This window comes from Tarenaya hassleriana, unplaced genomic scaffold, assembly GCF_000463585.1.
Source record: "Tarenaya hassleriana unplaced genomic scaffold, ASM46358v1 Cleome15, whole genome shotgun sequence".
Taxonomy (NCBI): Eukaryota; Viridiplantae; Streptophyta; class Magnoliopsida; order Brassicales; family Cleomaceae; genus Tarenaya; species Tarenaya hassleriana.
This window is the reverse complement of record NW_010964923.1, coordinates 1295464-1313297: the sequence shown is the minus strand read 5'-3', so window position 1 is coordinate 1313297 and position 17834 is coordinate 1295464. Positions and strand designations below refer to the sequence as shown.

Sequence of the window (17834 nt, the reverse complement as noted above, 5' to 3'; positions counted from 1 at the left end):
CTTTCCCTCTCCCTCTCATGAACTGTGTTGTGTTTCAATGATATGATTGTTCAGGACTGAAGAGGAATGGAAAAAGTTGCAGACTGAGATGGGTGAATTATCTGAGGCCAGACCTTAAGAGAGGGCAGATCACTCCTCATGAAGAGAGCATAATCCTTGAGCTACATGCCAAATGGGGAAACAGGTAACATACAAACACAGTCTTATCATTTCTAAATTCGGCTGTTTACTTATGCTTGAAAACCTTAAACAACTATAAACAAATTAAAAATAAAATTCAGATGGTCGACCATAGCACGAAGCTTGCCTGGAAGAACGGATAACGAGATCAAGAACTACTGGCGAACCCATTTCAAGAAGAAGGCCAAATCTCCTGCCAGCAATGTCGAAAAGACGAAAAACCGCCTCTTGAAGAGGCAACAATTTCAACAGCAAAGGCAGATGGAGATGATGCAACAACAACAACAGCTCTTTCGGTTTAACCAACTACACATGAAAAAGATCATTTCTTTACTCGAAGACGACAACAACAACAACAACATGGACAGTAGCAACAGCAATAGCAGCAGCAGCAGCAGCGACAGCAATTACGCGGTCTATGTTCCTCAGATGGCACCGCAAACAACAGCAACAGGAACAACATCTGCTTATGCTCCAAATGCAACAGAGGAGCAATTGCAAGTGCATCACTATCAAACCAACAACGGCTACTGGCCTGCGGTTCATCAGATGACAGTCCCTGAAGCTGCTATGTACGAAGATAACGCGTTATGGGACGGACTATGGAACTTTGATGCCGAAGGAAATGGTAATTTTGGCGTCTCTCCGGCCATGGCTACGGTTACTTGTGGCGCAAGAAAGGCATGTTTCCATAACCTAGTCACACCCTTTTGTTAACTTGATCAATAAGTAACTAAAGACCAAATTTTGAGGGGTTTTTTTTTCAGTTTTTTTTTGTAAGAACTAGTTAAGGTGTCATAAATAGCTTGTTATGAAACTATTATGGAGTCTTTGGAGTTTTTTTTTTCTTACCCTTTTTTTTTTATTTTGGAGGATTCAATATGGATTCTTCAAGAGTTTTTTAAGTAAAAGTTGTGAAATCTTTGCTGTCCTATGTATAATACAAACATGAGCTAATATATGATTGCTTCAAGGAAATAAATTTAAAAAAAACGTATTATGCAATCTCTACTAGATTTGTATTATTACCAAGTGTAAATTTGTTATTGCCACAAATGTTGAAATCTGTCTTTGAGTTTTTTGTTATTTTGAGTAAAACTTGTCTTGTTATTTTTTTTTTAGGATAAACCCCTAAAAAACCTCGAACTTGAAAAAATATATACAAATAAACCTTCAACTTGCAAAATTGTCATTCAAACCTCAAACTTACAATATGTAACTGAATAAAACCTCGAACTTGCAAATTATTGCTCTAATAACCCGTTAACTTGTTTGACCACAATTTCAAACGATCGAAAAACCGACTTTATTTACTTTCAAATAGGATTAAATTTCGACCCGAAAAATGCTGATGTGACAAAAATTCATTTAAAATTGGATACGTGGATACGCTGACATCATCTTTCCGAACCAACGTGGATTTCTGATTGTCTGAAGTTGTGGTCAAACAAGTCAACGGGTTATTAGAACAACAATTTACAAGTTCGAGGTTTTATTCAGTTATATATTGCAAGTTTGAGGTTTGAATGACAGTTTTGCAAGGTAAAGGTTTATTTGTATATTTTTTTTCAAGTTCGAGGTTTTTTAGGAGTTTTACCCTTATAATCAATTTTAATTTACAAAGTTAAAGAGGAGAACGGATAACAGGATTGGTTCATTTTAATTTACAAAGTAAGTTGCTTTAGTTGTGAATTGATATGAAAATCGATCACAATGGTTAATTTAGAGGGAAATATAGACAACTGATTTGTAAACAATTGGAATTTGGATGAAATAATTCCCAAATAAATAATCACATGCGTTGGGGGCTCTTTATTGGGCCTAAGGTTTATCAATGGAACTGATCATGGGCCTTAATGGGCTTTTAGGCCCACAGTTATCTCTTTATAGAAAGATTATTAGAAGTTTAAAGAAAAAATATCGACCCATATATACTTCTTAAATAGTCAACGATTGAGGGCTATACTTATTTGGTGTGCAACTGCAAAAGAAAATAAATGGAGCAATTCATAAATAAAATGATGGGGTTGAATATTTGACCAAAATATTTACGTAGAATGTCAAATACTCATTAATCTACTCTTGAATTATATTTGGACGCAATATATATATATATGATGGGGTTGAATATTTGACCAAAATATTTACGTACAATGTCAAACACTCATTAATCTACTCTTGAATTATATTTGGACGTCTACCATATATATATATATATATATATATATATATATTATTCATTCATACATTTTATAAACTCTCTCAACAATTTTTTATTCTTATATTTTATATATATGATTCAGTCACTCATTAATCTACTCTTGATTACTAGTGCAAGATTTTTTTTTTTCAAGGGACAGAAAGAGTTCCGCAAGTTCTGCCAAAGTCAACTTTCATAATTTATCTCATAATGTTTACACGAATTACGAAATAATTATTTGAATCTTTTTAATAATATAGACGTATTTATATGTATAGAATTGTTTTATTATTTAATATAAAAAGGTTAATTGAATAAAAAATACCAAATATTATCTACTGATAATAGATTATCTACATATATTTTTTTTTTCTATCACCATTAACATTTTCATTATTATGTCAAAATGTCAAAAGTTTACATATAACTAATCTTCCGCACCGTATAGAGTTGTAGGTTTAAAAGAAACTAAATTATCTTTCTACATATAAATTTTCCAAACATATTATATTACATATGTTGTTTGGATCACAAAAGAAGGTTAAATTTAAAATCCATCAATTATTATTTAGCCTACGAATAAATATTTTTACATACTGATATATGATCATTTTTTATTTTATGAACAAACTGTGAAGAAAATTTATTATTCTTATTAATGGCAATTTAAATTTCAAATACCAACTAATCAATCCATCTGTAGCCGTAATCCATGACGTCACCCCCAATTCTATAAATATTTTTTCCAAGTTTATTAAAAAAATATATCTTATTATTAAAGACATCGATACATACATCCATAATAAATATATAAAAAAAGATTCAAGTTGATTTATTTGTGTATTTAGTTGCAGCGGTCTCAAGTTTCATACATTTCAAATTATTTCTAGATGCTTTATTTTCAATTTTTTTATGATAAAACATTTTTAGTCCTCATCCTAATATCTGATATAGAATCAAAGACATATTATAATTATATAATACAAAAATCTCTTCTTTTTTCTTTGTTAAATTTAGATCGATGGTAGATATGATATTTTGCATTCTATATTAATTATAGATCTATTTTTTTTTAAAAAAAATATTTTTCTATAGTATAAATCTTCACATAATTAGAATTTTACATAAAATTATCCTGACGATTAATTTCTATTTAAAATGTTATATCATTTTTTATATATTTAGAATTATATGTTTAATTGCACATATAAATGTTGATTTCTTCGGAAATCAGTCAGCTCTTTATGCATTGTCTCATAAATGGGCGAAAGGTGTATAAATCCAATATCTTTGCCATTATGTGTAAATGTCTTGAAGATTAGGGGCATTAATTGTAATTTTCCTCAAATTTTAGCATTGACGTCATGGTGACCCCTAAATCTCAATTTTATTATCTAGCAGTCTTAAATATATATATATTTTTTTGGAAACGGTGGAGAATATCGTGATAGCCGTTCGGACCGACCACCGGTCGATCCGCGGATTGGATGGTATTTCGGACAGTAAATTCTCGACTTCACACAATAAACGACAAATCACGCGGAATAGATAAACCAACCGAAACTGATCGGCTAAAAATCTTAAATATTATTTATATATAGTAGGTTTCACCCTATAATTTTAAAATTATTTAATTTGTAGCAACAGTTAATGATGTGATCGTACTATATATTAAGGTGATAGAAAACGTACACATAAAATTATTGGTAATAACAATTATTGCATAAAATCCAGAGATTTGTTTTTGTCTTTTAAAGTTGAAAAAGTAAAATCACACGATATTGTTTTTTCAATAACTTTCCAACTGATTCTATTCATTTGTAAAGAAAATAAATTATAACTCTTTTTTATTCGAGCCTAATCCATCCAAGAACACAACTCCCCTTGAGTTTGTTCCCTCAGCTCATACACTATGTGTGCCTCGCACACCCCGTGTAACCCTAGACTCGTCTAGGCCCTTTGAGCGATTCGCCTGTTATTTGAAGGCTCCCCCTCAGATACACTTCACTATATCTCAAGTATCACTCACCCGTGTTTCCCATACAAATATGTTTATGCCCAAAGCTTTCACGACTCAAACATTCTCTCTCTGCTTGGGTGATCTCTTCTATTGTGCACGCCTCTTTATTTATGCCCACCCTCCTGCATAGGGTTTCCATTTTGTTTCATCATATTTGTTTTTCCTTTTCTTTATCTTTATTCCTTTTGCTTACTCTTTCTATTTTTCTTCAATGGCATATTTCCTTTTCTCTTGCCAGTAATTCCTTTGCTGGTTGTTCCTTCCCTTTCTTTATATTGACATGTTTCTCTTCTTATCTGAGATCTTCTAGATGTTGAATCTTCTCTTGGTACTCTTTCCTTGCATTAACAAAGGCGTCATGCTATCATATGTACAAAACAAAAAAAATGATTCGAAAATTTTTATCCTTCAAGAAATAACGAATGACGACTTCATTTAATTTATATATATATATATATATATATATATATATATTAAATTTAAGGCTATTATTAATTTATTATTGAAGTTGATTATGAATTGAAAGGCCCACGATCTTGCGTTTAAAATATCTCGTCTGACTTTTAGTTCGGTAGACGGAGTCCACTCATTTTTTTCTTAACACACACACAAACATATATAATATCATATTTTACACAAAATAAAACATATTTTCATATATAAAGTATATAAATAAAACCAATATAAACCATGACAATATTATATTAGTTTTAATATTTTTTATTTGATATGTACTATAGAATACAAAATTTTCAGTTTTAAACTATAAAATATAATACCTGAATAGTTCCAATTCATTTAAAAAATGAGAAATCCCTTCCACATGAGATTGTGGGTTAGATTCCTTTTTAGGTCTAAATTTCTGCTGATGAATCGGTCAGTTTCTACTAGTTTATTTGATTTCCGTAGTTTGTCGGCTATTATGCAGAGCCAGTGGATTTACTGTCCGAGATGTTGTCCGACCCGCGGAATCAATCGGTGTCTGATCTGAAAGGTTATTACGATGGATTCTCCGCCGTTACCAAAAAAATGTAATACCCCTAACTCTTCAAAAATAAAATTATACTCCCTCCGTTTCAAAATAGTTGTTGTTTTAGGTTATTTCACATTTTTTAAGAAAAGATAAAAAAAGTCACATATACCCTTATTTAATGATAAAAACAATGTTATCACTAATAATTTATTAGAATTTAATAGGAATAAAATCGGAAACTATTGTAAAAAAATGCCTTGAAAATGTAGAATGATAAATATTTTAAAACATGGAAAATCACATAAAACTACAAATATTTTGAAACGGAGGGAGTAATTTTTTATCCACTATAACTTAAATTTAAAATAAATATTTAAAATTTGGTATTCAATCAATAATTTACGGGGAAAGTTAGAATCAATTAGAATATTTCTGCTGGTCCCACGGGACACCTAGAATCTTCAATGGCATTGTGAAAAAAAATCATTTAATAATGTATTATTTAACGTATACGCACCTTTGGATGGGTTTAATAAAAACAGCCCGATGGAACAACCGTTGCCAATAGAAAAATTTCGATATTTTGAGAGTTTTAAATACAATATAAAATTAAGAAACCAAATATGAGAAAAAGAAAATTATTTAATTTGATAAGAAACTTGTTTGAAAAAGAAAAATGTAAAGAATAAATAGTTAATCCTAGAAAAAAGACAACTTGGGCGCACGAACTGACGATGCTACCAATTTTATTTATTACCAATTTTTATAAAAAATGAGATAACTTTTATATTATTAAGGAAGGTCTGCACCGCATAAAAAAAGTTTTTTAAAATAAAATAATATAATTTTTCATTTAAACACACTCTTAAGAAATGAAAAAATATATTTTGACTTTTAGTTATTTTTAAAGAAAATAAAACAATAAAATGACTAGATAGAAGGAATAGTACAAATCTAGGTTTTTTATAATAAGATTCAAATCCAAATAATATAAGTTCCAACCATTAAATTCTATGTACTAATATCATGGTTGAAGTGTAAGTCGCCCAATAATTTTAGAACAAAGTGAAATTGCAAGCAATTATAGTTAGCGTCACGATGAATTCAATTTTTAAATTTGCAATTAGTATTTGTATTCTCAAAAAAAAAAAAATTCTCCAACGGGGCAAACGGGGAACCATAAATGTGTGGAATATCACACTTACTGTCTCGATAGAATGAATATTCGCAAAATAAAATAAAAAGATTGCAAAAAAAAAATGTTATTATATCTATAACCAATAACTATTCATTGTTTTTCACCTCCGTCGAAAATCACATCCACTTATTTTATTTCCCATACATTTTATTTATAAAAAAAAATTATTATACGCCAAAATTTACAAGTCCTCTCTCTCTCTCCTTTTATATAGACCACTGGCACTCTTTCTCCGTGTGTATAGTTGTTCTTCTTCTCTATCTCTCTTCGTGTCCGTTTCAGACAAAACAATGTCGGGAGGATTAAACTGTTCGGCCGCAGCCTTGTCGTCGCTGCTCGGCCCGAACGGCACGGCAGCCGCCGACTACATATGCGGCCAGTTCGGTGCGGTGGACACCAAATTCACGGACGCATCCTTCGCCATAGACAACACCTATCTCCTCTTCTCGGCTTACCTCGTCTTCGCCATGCAACTAGGGTTCGCCATGCTATGCGCTGGCTCGGTACGCGCCAAGAACACCATGAACATAATGCTCACTAACACGCCTTCGCCTTTGGCTCGCCTTCCAATGGATTCATCGGCAAGCACTTCTTCGGCCTGAAGTCGTTCCCGACCTCTTCTGCTGATTACTCTCACTTTCTTTACCAGTGGGCTTTCGCTATTGCGGCCGCCGGAATCACCAGTGGCTCGATCGCGGAACGGACCCAGTTCGTGGCTTATCTTATTTACTCGTCTTTCTTAACTGGGTTTGTCTACCCGGTCGTGTCTCATTGGTTCTGGTCCGCGGACGGGTGGGCTAGCCCGATTAAGACCGGTGGAGATCTATTGTTCGGGACGGGAGCCATTGATTTCGCTGGATCAGGCGTCGTGCACATGGTCGGAGGGATCGCCGGACTATGGGGAGCCCTAATCGAAGGCCCTAGAATCGGACGGTTCGGTAGTGGAGGACGAGCCATCGCTCTACGTGGCCACTCGGCCTCTCTAGTCGTTCTTGGCACGTTCCTCCTGTGGTTCGGCTGGTACGGGTTCAACCCCGGTTCGTTCCTCAAGATCCTCAGTCCGTACAACTCATCCGGCTCGTTCTACGGACAGTGGAGCGCGGTCGGACGGACAGCCGTCACAACGACCCTAGCCGGCTCGACGGCGGCTCTGTATTTGGACGCAATATATATATATATGATGGGGCATACCCGCCGGCTGCTGGGTGGTGGAGCCATGGGCGGCGATAATCTGCGGGTTCGTGGCAGCCCTCGTCCTCATCGGTTGCAACAAGCTGGCCGAGAAGATGAAATTCGACGATCCGCTCGAGGCCGCTCAGCTACACGGAGGGTGCGGGGCTTGGGGCCTGATCTTCACCGCCCTATTCGCCACCGAGAAGTACGTGGAAGAGGTCTACCCAGGAAAACCGGGCCGTCCGTACGGTCTGTTCATGGGAGGAGGAGGAAGGTTGCTTGGGGCGCAAGTGATACAGATTCTGGTCATTGCCGGTTGGGTAAGCGCGACGATGGGGACGCTGTTTTTCGTGCTGCACAAGATGGGGTTGCTTCGGATATCGGCCGAGGACGAGATGCAGGGCATGGACATGACACGGCATGGAGGGTTTGCTTATATATATTATGATGGTGAAGACGAGTCTCATAAGGCAATTCAACTGAAGAAAGTGGAACCTGCTTCCACATCTCCGAATACTCCTGTCTGAATTCTCGATTCTGTTTTTTTTTTTTTGGAAGAAAGTTTGGAGTTTGTAAATTGTGTAATGATCTTTATATATGCTGAAAATTCTATTGTCTCTTTGTTTCGAATTTCATAAGATTCTTGTCGCTTTTGGATTTGAAATTGATGATGATATTTTGTGTTTGTTGATTTATCTTTGAATCGATGCAAATATATAGTTTAAAGAACATGCACTGTTGGGATGATTTGTAGAATTCATATATCTGAAATGCGGTATGTGATATTCATATTTGTGAAACAAGGTATGAAATTGGCACTAAAATGTAAATTATAAATATGGATGCAATATCTATAAAATACCCAAAAATATAGGGGTATATATGTTATTTAGAATTTTCTGATTGATCTCTCTGTCCGCACATGTGAAATGTGGGCCCAGAATCTCCAAGAAGTCAGAAAACCTAACAATATCTTAATTTAAATGATTTAAAGTGGGGCCCATATTCCAAAGTCTTGGCAAGATTCCTACGACGAATGGACGTACGTACACGGAAAAGAATCGAGGAAATTTCCGTCCACATGACAGAAAAAAGAGGAGCGAATAGTCCATTAGAGATAAATTAATATTTCTGAATTATAACAACCGCATTTTTCTGTAAATTTTATAGGTTTTGTCTAGAAAAAAAATACAAATGTTTCTGTAAATTAAATGTGACAAATATGTCTCTATAGATTGTGTGGATTATGATTTTAGTGAAAAATGCGACGATTAAAATACAATATAATAAATCGATGGTTACTTTGGCAAAAAAACCAGATATATTTTTTTAAGTGTAAAATAATATTTAATGCAAATATATATGAATAAATAGAGTCGTAAGCGGACGACCAATCATGACGCCAAACACCAACATGGTATGTCGATGCTTTTGTTCTTCTTGTTTTTTTCCCCTCCAACCACACTTTATTACACCAAGCCAATTGTTTTTTGTCTTCATTCTTTTTGGAAAAAAAAGCTTTACTTTTTTTTTTCTTGATTGCAGATGAGCTTTTACCAATGGGTGAAAAGGAAGGTGGAGCTTTTATATGTTATTTCCTTTTTTTTTAATCTTTGTTGTCGTTATTTTTTTTTAATTAACTTAATTTTATATCATTCATATAAAATCATAAAATTTTCATATAAATAGTGTTTTATATGGCTCTCGTCATATGTTTTTTTTTCTTTTTTTTCTAATTTTTTTATATTGGTGAATTGTCGTGACCATGTGGCTTTTAATTGCTTCACTTTATCACTTGTTCTGCACACGGTGGGTTTTCCAATCTTCATAGAAAACTTTCAAATCATATGTGTTGATGTTAATACGAAAGCAAAATTTTCTTTTTATTGGTAATTATAAGATTTCATTAATTAGTTTCCAACCACGTGGTTATTAAAATTTGTGAAGAGACTATCCATATTTTATGTAAATGATTTAATCCTATGGATAAACAATCTCAAAATTAGCAAGGTAACATTATCTCAATGAGATATATGTGGTAGTTCGAAACCTACCTTTACCTTGAGAGATGGACGAAGTCCTCTTACGAACTTCTTGACCCTTAAGGTCTCTGTTTGCAACATCTCACCTCCATATCTAGCCAATGAATTGAATTCTCTCTCATATTCTTTCATTGAACGATTTCCTTGTTGAAGGCTAATAAGCTTCATCGTCATCTCCTCTTGTACTCCAGGTGAGTAATATTTCTCTCGAAATGCATGGACGAACTGTCCCCAAGTGAACTGATAGTTTACCCCAAATGGTTGGACAACTCCTTTCCACAAGTGTATCGCCTCTCCATCCAAATGGTAGATGGATATGTGTGCCCTAAACCGATCAGGACACTGGATAAGATCAAATATCTGAGTCATCCTGTCCAACCAATCCTCTGCCACAGCTGGATCAGATGTACCACCAAATCTATCTTGGAGCTGCACGACGCTCTACTCGATCAAGAAATTGGAAAATTCCGCATTCATCATAGGTGATGCAGGTACAGGAGCTGCATCCGGTTGTACAGGAGGTGGTGGTGGTACATAAGGTGGTGGTGGTGCAGGGACCGGTTGTGGAGCTGGTGCTGCTCCTTGTTGTCTCACAATAGTGATAAGCTCCGTCAGTAAATCCCTCATTTCTTGCATATGATCCGGTTGTGGAGGATTTCCACGTCTCCCCTCCTCTGGGACTGGACGTTCTCGTCCACGACCAGGTGCCATCCTACGTTCACATCATAGCAAAAATTATTAGGATGGTGATATCATCATAAACTGCGTCCCATGGAAAGCGTGGTGAGCTCTGATACCATCTGTAATGATGTGAGGCCGCTACGGAATGATAGAGCTGTCCCCACACACCAACACGGGACCTTTTAGCGTGTTTTGTCCTCACTCACACACTTCCCGGAAAGTACTTCCCAGGAAGTCACTCATCCTAAGACTACTCCAAGGCCAGCACGCTTAACTTTGGAGTTCTCTCGAGATGGACAACCGAAAAGGTAGATGCATCTTGTTGCTATGAGTAGCTCAATTAATTCCTTTAAGTTATCTTTAGACTGTGTAGTCCCATACCTACATAGCCCTCGGATCCCTCTCATTCATGTGCGTTCGATTCATCCCTGTACCCCCTACCCAGAAGCTCGTCAGGAGCCGCCCCTTGTCCATGCCTCTTGCACCGGCGATCACTCCCCGCCCTCCTACGGTATCCTGGGTTGTCACAAAACTCTGAAAAAGAAAAGTTTTAAATTCCCGCGGATTTTTGGGATTATATTTTTATTGTAGTTGTTCATATGACGCAACTCGTATTGCGGGATACGGGTTACTTGTGTCACAGAGTCACAGACAATCACACATCGGATTTCACTAAAGTCATGTCCATAATAAAGTGAAACATAGAAGAGGAATGAATCATCGACTCTTGATGCACTTATCACAAATCGCCAAGAAATGACTAGTTCGCATCTCTAGAACCCTCTAGATACGGCAAGTGTAAGAATGTATAACAATTCTACTTGTTGCATAAAATAATAATGGATGATTATTATTATTAATATAAAAAATAAAAACAAACATAACAATATAAATCTAAAAATACAAAATAAAATTCTATATATAAAAAGAATCCAAAAGACACATTCTAAGAAAATTAAATAACATTAAACATAAGAAAAATATATGACATAACGAGAAATTGTAATTAAGATTTATATAAATACATATCTTGTGTGTATTTTTAAAATATAATATTTTATTTTATTATTGTTCTTAGGAAACATTGCAAATACAGAAACCAGATATATAAAGACTAGAAAAACTATATCCAATCGAATTAATTGTAACCACCACCTGATCCGGAGTTAGGATTATTATTCGAATTGTTTCCGGGTTCATCATATCCTGAACTGTTGTACTCTTGCTTAAACCCCGATGTAAACTCTGATCTAAAACCTTGATTATCATATCCAAACGACATAGCATTTGGAATGAACCTGTTTGTGGTTATTGCTCTTTGTTGATCCAACAAGTTAAGACCAGAACCATTGCCTCCGCCAACGTTGTTAGAAGAGTTTCCGACGTAGAACTGTCGAGGAACGGTCGATTGGAGAAGTTTTGAAGCTTGAGCTGCAATAGTTTTCTTCAGATCTTCAAGAGCACCTTTGAGCTGAGTAAGCTGTGTTATGTTGAGCTCTTCAATGGGTGATTCCCACCAGTTCTGTACATTCTTGTTTGATTTTCTTATTTTGCTTAGTTCTTCACCTCTTTTCTTCTCTGTCTCAAGCTGTCCAAGTGTCTAAACAATTTTTAAAACATGTGAATATAATATAGTTTACATCGGTGAGAATTCTAAAGACAACTAGTTATTAAATAATTTACATTCAAATTAACTAGACATCTTATTGACACATAATTACGTGTAAATATGATTAAATGAAAACGTATTCGAGACGAATATTAACCATTAAACGTTTTCCATGTTTTTACATATACATATCATGAAGACAATATAATTTACTCTTTTTTATTTTTTTTATTATAAGCTAAATAAATTATGACAAAATAACATTTTAAATTACAATAATCTTTGCATAAGTCTCAGAAAACCTAGCTTTGAAACTCAACTAGCGATGACAACGTTGTATTTGTGTGAAATTACCTGAACCAAAAACCTCACAAAACAATAAGCCGAAAAAAAAATTATTGTACCTGCGTGAGTTGAGCGTTGAGATCACAAATGGTGGCATTACGATGAGCTTCAATGAGTTGCATAGTAGTATTGTTTTGTTGATGAGGGGGAGGACCACGATTTATGAAACGTTCGATGATCGTATCAACACAAGGATGGCCGAAAGAGAAGACTTTTCGACCGGGAGAAAATACGATGATCGCGATTTCGGCACCACAAAGTGTACAAAGTTCGCTCGCTTTTTTGAAAAGCCCGGATCGTCTCTTAGAGAAAGTAACTTGAAGATTACTCTCGTTGTTCATCTTAATCATCTCTACTTTCTGACGACCCTTATTCCTTCGGACCATCTTTGTAAATTTTTGGACGGAACAAAGATATCAAAAATTAAGAGGGAGACAAAGAGATAAATGATAATGAATGATATAGAAAGGAGTTTATTGGTATTTATAATTGAAATCACAGACGAGTATTACGTATTTTTGAATTGTCAATATGTAATTTTAATTTCAAAATTTTGGTGAAAATTCATTCTCCTTTGTACAAAATTTATAAATTTACCGTTTTAAGAGCTTTTTAGAATCTGTATATTCGATAAATATATGGTATAATTTTTATAACGATTTGAACATTATATTATCTTTATACTTGTTACAATGTATCGCAATCTGCCAAATATACGCCTTCAATATTATCAATAATAGAAGACCCTTCCTTATGTTTATTTTTATTTTTCATATTTGTTTTTTTTCGTATGACTGGTGATGAGAATCGAGACTATGTTTTCCATTTTTTCTATATAGTTTTTTTCCTATTTTGAAAAAAACATTTTATTTTTATTTTGTATATAAAAAAAATTAAGGATACAACAATTTTTTTCAAGAATACTTTATCTTTATATTTTTTCATAAATACAAAACACTTGACACTAAATGAAAACAAGAAAGTACAATGTATATAATCTATATGCATCGATAGAAACTATAATTCTTGTGATTGATATATATATATATATATATATATATATATATATATATATTTATATACGAGTTATTTGTCTACAATGAATTACAATATAATTATATGTACTTAATATTAAGATTTTGAATGATTTTGTTATATATACGTACATATATGTAAACATATGAATTATTTGTCTTCAATTCATTATAGTATAATTATACTTAATAACAAGATTTTTTTAAAGTAAATAGTGAATATAACACAACCTTTTAACAAAAAAAAAAAGATTTGTAAAGATTGATTTTGCTAATATAGTTTAAATTATCTTTGTCACCATCTATTTTCTTCGTTTTTAGTGGTGGTTATTGTTCGTTGTAACCCTAATTTTATCCTCCGATCATAATAAATTATTCTTAATCTTTTTGAGATGTAGAATCAAGTATATTTTTTTTATAATTCGGAAGTTTACCGGGTTTTTAATCCGACTATATCTTCTAGAAGACCGTGGAAGTCCAGGTGAATGTCCATCCCCATGCTTGGATTTGAACATAGGGTAAGCTCATACTTTACATGTTCTCTCACCACTAACCACCTAAACCTAAACTTGGATAGAATCAAGTATATTGCATGATCTGAATTCGCAAACTGATGTGTTTTCTTTTTTTGTTTTTTATATGGGTGTTTTTATTATTCTATCAAATAATCTTGAGAGAGAAAAAAGGATGTTTCTCATGTACTAGTTAGATTATCAATAAAATCTAAAATTCTCCAATAAAAACAACAATATCATGCAGATTCTGACTCCAATAATACATTTATTCGTCGCTCGAAGACTTTTAAAAAAGATTGGAAGAAACTTGGCAACTTGCAAGCAAAAGGAAACAAGGAACATTCAATATTGGTGGCTAAACCAACCAAATACAAGTCATAATTTCACTAATTAAAAAAAAAAGAGTGTAAAAAATATGTATCATCTTTGACGTTTCATCAACGCCCGAAGCTTACGTTCCAAATATTTACCTTCTGTGTTACAATTTTTACAGCGTTGAAATCATCTGAAAAAAACGGAAGAGACATTTTTTTTTTCTTTTTAAATACATACATGATAATAAATTATGAGATATTTTATCAGATTATATCATCGGTTACAATGATAAAATATTTTATCATCTAAAATTTGATTAGAGTTTTCTTCTATGTCATGTGGAAAAAAATATAGAAAAAATTCTATAAACATACCACAATTTATCTAAATGTGCCACATAAATACATTAATTTCCAAAATATTAAATAAATACTTCAATTTGATTATTTTGTACCAAATATATACCAAATAGCGTCGTTAATAGATGACAATATATCAATTAGTGTCAAATAGATACCAAATCGGTATTGCCACAAATTGAACAAATTTTGATATTTATTTACCAATTTGAAAATTGATGTGTTTATATGTGTGACTGTCCAGGATACTTTAGGAGGTGGGGGAGTGATCGCCGTTGCGAGATGTATGAACAATGGGTGGTTCTTGACGAGCTTCTGGGTAGGGGATACAGGGATGAATCGAATGCAATGGAATGAGAGGAATCCAAGGGTTGTGTAGGTATGGGACTACACAGTCTAAGATAATTTAAAATGAATTAATTGAGCTACTCATAGCAATAAGATGTATCTACCTTTTCGGTTAGCCATCTCGAGAGAACTCCAAAGTTAAGCATGTTCGCTTTGGAGTAGTGTTAGAATGGATGACAATTCTAATGACCTCCTGAAAAATACTTTTCCGGATATGTACGAGTGAGGACAAAACACGCTAAAAGGTCTCGTGTTGGTGTGTAGGGACAACTCTATCATTCCGTAGCGGCCTCGGGTCGTTACAATATGACACATTTAATCAAAATTTTTTTGGGTAAAAACATTTAGTCAAAGTAACAATATTTTCCCTTAAAATATATCATCTATTGTTATTTTGCTCTCATTTTTTATTTATTTAGACATTCTCAATTTTCCAACCAGTTTGTTAGTTATTTATGAACATATCTGGATAGCTCTAGAAGGCGAACAGCACATGATGTGTTCAAATTACAATATATTTAACAAAGTTTTTGTAGTGACATTTTGTTGATTTTTTTTTTGGCAGTTTGTTTAATTGGTTGTAATGGTGAAACATGTGAGGGCTCATCCACGAGAAAGAATCACATATAATAATTTTTATTATTTTTTGTGCAGTTTGTTGAATTGTAATGTGAAGAAAATATTACATAAATATGAGATGACACATTCCGTGAACTTGAAAAAACTAAAATAAAATAAATAAATAAAAACATTTCACCCACAACATGCTGTGTCTCATGATACGTAATTAATGAATAAGATTCAATATTTTCTTTTCTACAGCCACAAATTGTAATAGTTATTGATTTTTAAAACTGTAATATATTTTTATACTCATTAAAATAATTTTTTATTTATTAGGATACAATTACTGTAAAAAATATCTGCAGTTTTTACAATGATTTTTTTGTTACATCTATGTTTTTATTAAAATTAAAAAAAAACAAATATGAAGTGATATTTAACAAAAAAAATCTAATCACTCCAACTGCAACACAAATTCTAAATTAAAATTACTGCAATACATAACCTTTAAAATAATATTACTTTAATATTAGTAAGTAAATTGACTTGATGGTTGATGCCCCAAATAGATGAAGAACGATTATTTTATATTTTGTGTTAGAATTATTGAAAACTTTTAAGAGTTTAGAGTTCGTACAAAGTACAAAAGACAGTTGGGAGACCTTCAAAGTCGTCGGTGACATGACACCTGGAGCGTCATTTAATTTTTAATTCGGTGACAATTTGATAAAATATAATAGGAAAAATCCCTTCAAAATTCTCAAAACCCTCCCAAATCCTCAAACAAATAACAATATATATATATATATATCCAAAATTTTAGATTTATAAAAGATTTATATAATTATTTTAATCCGTATATTTGCCATATTAATCAAACAAAATTAACAAAATTTAAAAATTGTTAATTTGATGTTGGTCTAAATTGACCATTTGTTCTACGATTTTTAATATACATTAATTTTTTTTATCATATGTAAATTAGTTATCAACATCTGAAAATATTACTAAAAAAACTATTAAAAATTTCGAAACTTTGTTTACTAAAACATCCTCCCAAATGCAAATGTTTTAGTTTGGTTCGTTTTTTTTTGTTTTAAAATTCTATTCGGATTTGATCGTTGATTTTTTAGAATTCAGAATATTAGATTTTTTACTGACATTTATCGAAGTTTTGTTGCTGGAAAAAAATAAAAGAAACATCGATAGAATTACTTAGGATTACAAAAGTTAAGCCCAAGAGGTCGTGCGGGGCTCAATACGAGACTACATGGGCCCCAATTGGGCCGGCCCAAACACAAAGACTCCATAAGTTAAGCCCAAAATATCGTGCGGGGCTCAATTTGACTACATGGGCTGAATTGGGCCGGCTCAAATACGACTCCATGCGTATAACCTAAAGACCCTCTTTCTGAAGTTGGCTGAGAGATGCGGCCGGTGCAACTGGACATGCTGGCGGAGATGGAAGACCAGGGCTCGACGATGGCGATGGACGTTGACGAAGCCGATGCCATGGAGATATTCGGCGAAGGAATTTTTTCCGCGGAGAGCAAGCTCGCCGACGCCGATTTCTTCAACGCCTTCGAGGATGATTTCGACGACACCGACATCAATTGATCCGCCTCCTTTTTCCTCCTGCAAGTGATGTATCTCCATCTCTTAGGGTTTCTATTTTACTTGGGGGTATCTTTCCTTTGAGCTGCGAATGCCTATGCAAGTATCGAGGAACGGGGATGAGTGTATTTGTGATTCTTCGTTTCTGATGTTTGTTAATCTACTACAACTTATGTTCATCCATCTTCTCTGTTGATTGCGTCTATGGTGGGGTTTTTTTTGTTTTCGTTGGTACTGCTTGGAATTGGAAACTCCGAGATGCTGTTAGCTTCAAGATGAATTTGCTGGTTTTATCGAGCTTTGCCTTCTTAGCTTCAAGATGAATTTGCTGGCTCTAGTCTAAACCCTAGGAAGCTATCCAGATTCTTCTTCAATGGTTATTTGCAGATTTCCATGGAAACTTAGGGGCAATGTTATGTTTCCAAAGAGTAACAATACACACCTGGGAATTGGCTTTTGCATTATTCGAACTGGTCCCGTGTGTGGATCTCTTCATATAGTTGTACTTCTAGTTTCCAACAATAGAGACTTGGGGTTGGAGATTTGAAGTGGAGCTTAGCTATAGATGCGTGACCACGAGAAGGCTCAGGACGTGAATTACGCACACGTGAAGCTCATGAAACAGGTTGCCCAGAAATGCGTCTTTCTGGGGAAAACGCTCTTC

General features: G+C 33.8%; 3 protein-coding genes and 1 pseudogene across 3 annotated transcripts in view; 3 read left to right on the top strand and 1 right to left on the bottom strand.

Annotated features, from left to right (window-relative positions):
- Positions 1–1125, top strand: part of LOC104808739 (transcription repressor MYB6-like) — a 1502-nt gene extending 377 nt beyond the window's left edge. Inside the window, exons 2-3 of the mRNA XM_010534517.1 lie at positions 55–184; positions 282–1125. Of these exons, the coding sequence (XP_010532819.1) occupies positions 55–184; positions 282–897 (746 nt within the window). The 3' untranslated portion in view covers positions 898–1125. The remainder of the gene's footprint in view (positions 1–54; positions 185–281) is intronic.
- A 5659-nt stretch (positions 1126–6784) lies between these two features.
- On the top strand, positions 6785–8437 carry LOC104808738 (annotated as a pseudogene).
- A 3168-nt stretch (positions 8438–11605) lies between these two features.
- Positions 11606–12807, bottom strand: LOC104809103 (agamous-like MADS-box protein AGL62). The gene is made up of 2 exons (XM_010534998.1): positions 12481–12807; positions 11606–12067 (listed from the first exon to the last, which is right to left on the bottom strand). Exons 1-2 carry the CDS (start codon positions 12805–12807, stop codon positions 11606–11608), a joined length of 789 nt encoding a protein of 262 aa, XP_010533300.1.
- A 4152-nt stretch (positions 12808–16959) lies between these two features.
- On the top strand, positions 16960–17465 carry LOC109116489 (small acidic protein 1-like). The gene has a single exon (XM_019202023.1). It carries the CDS (start codon positions 16985–16987, stop codon positions 17171–17173), a length of 189 nt encoding a protein of 62 aa, XP_019057568.1. The 5' UTR covers positions 16960–16984; the 3' UTR covers positions 17174–17465.
- The last annotated feature ends 369 nt before the right edge of the window (positions 17466–17834 follow it).

Excerpts from the sequence above, each read along its gene's own strand:
- LOC109116489 (XM_019202023.1), top strand. The coding sequence starts at position 16,985 with ATGCGGCCGGTGCAACTGGACATGCTGGCGGAGATGGAAGACCAGGGC.
- LOC104809103 (XM_010534998.1), bottom strand. The coding sequence starts at position 12,807 with ATGGTCCGAAGGAATAAGGGTCGTCAGAAAGTAGAGATGATTAAGATG. Across the intron at positions 12,068-12,480 it reads TCAACGCTCAACTCACGCAG|ACACTTGGACAGCTTGAGAC; the intron begins GTACAATAATTT and ends AAAATTGTTTAG.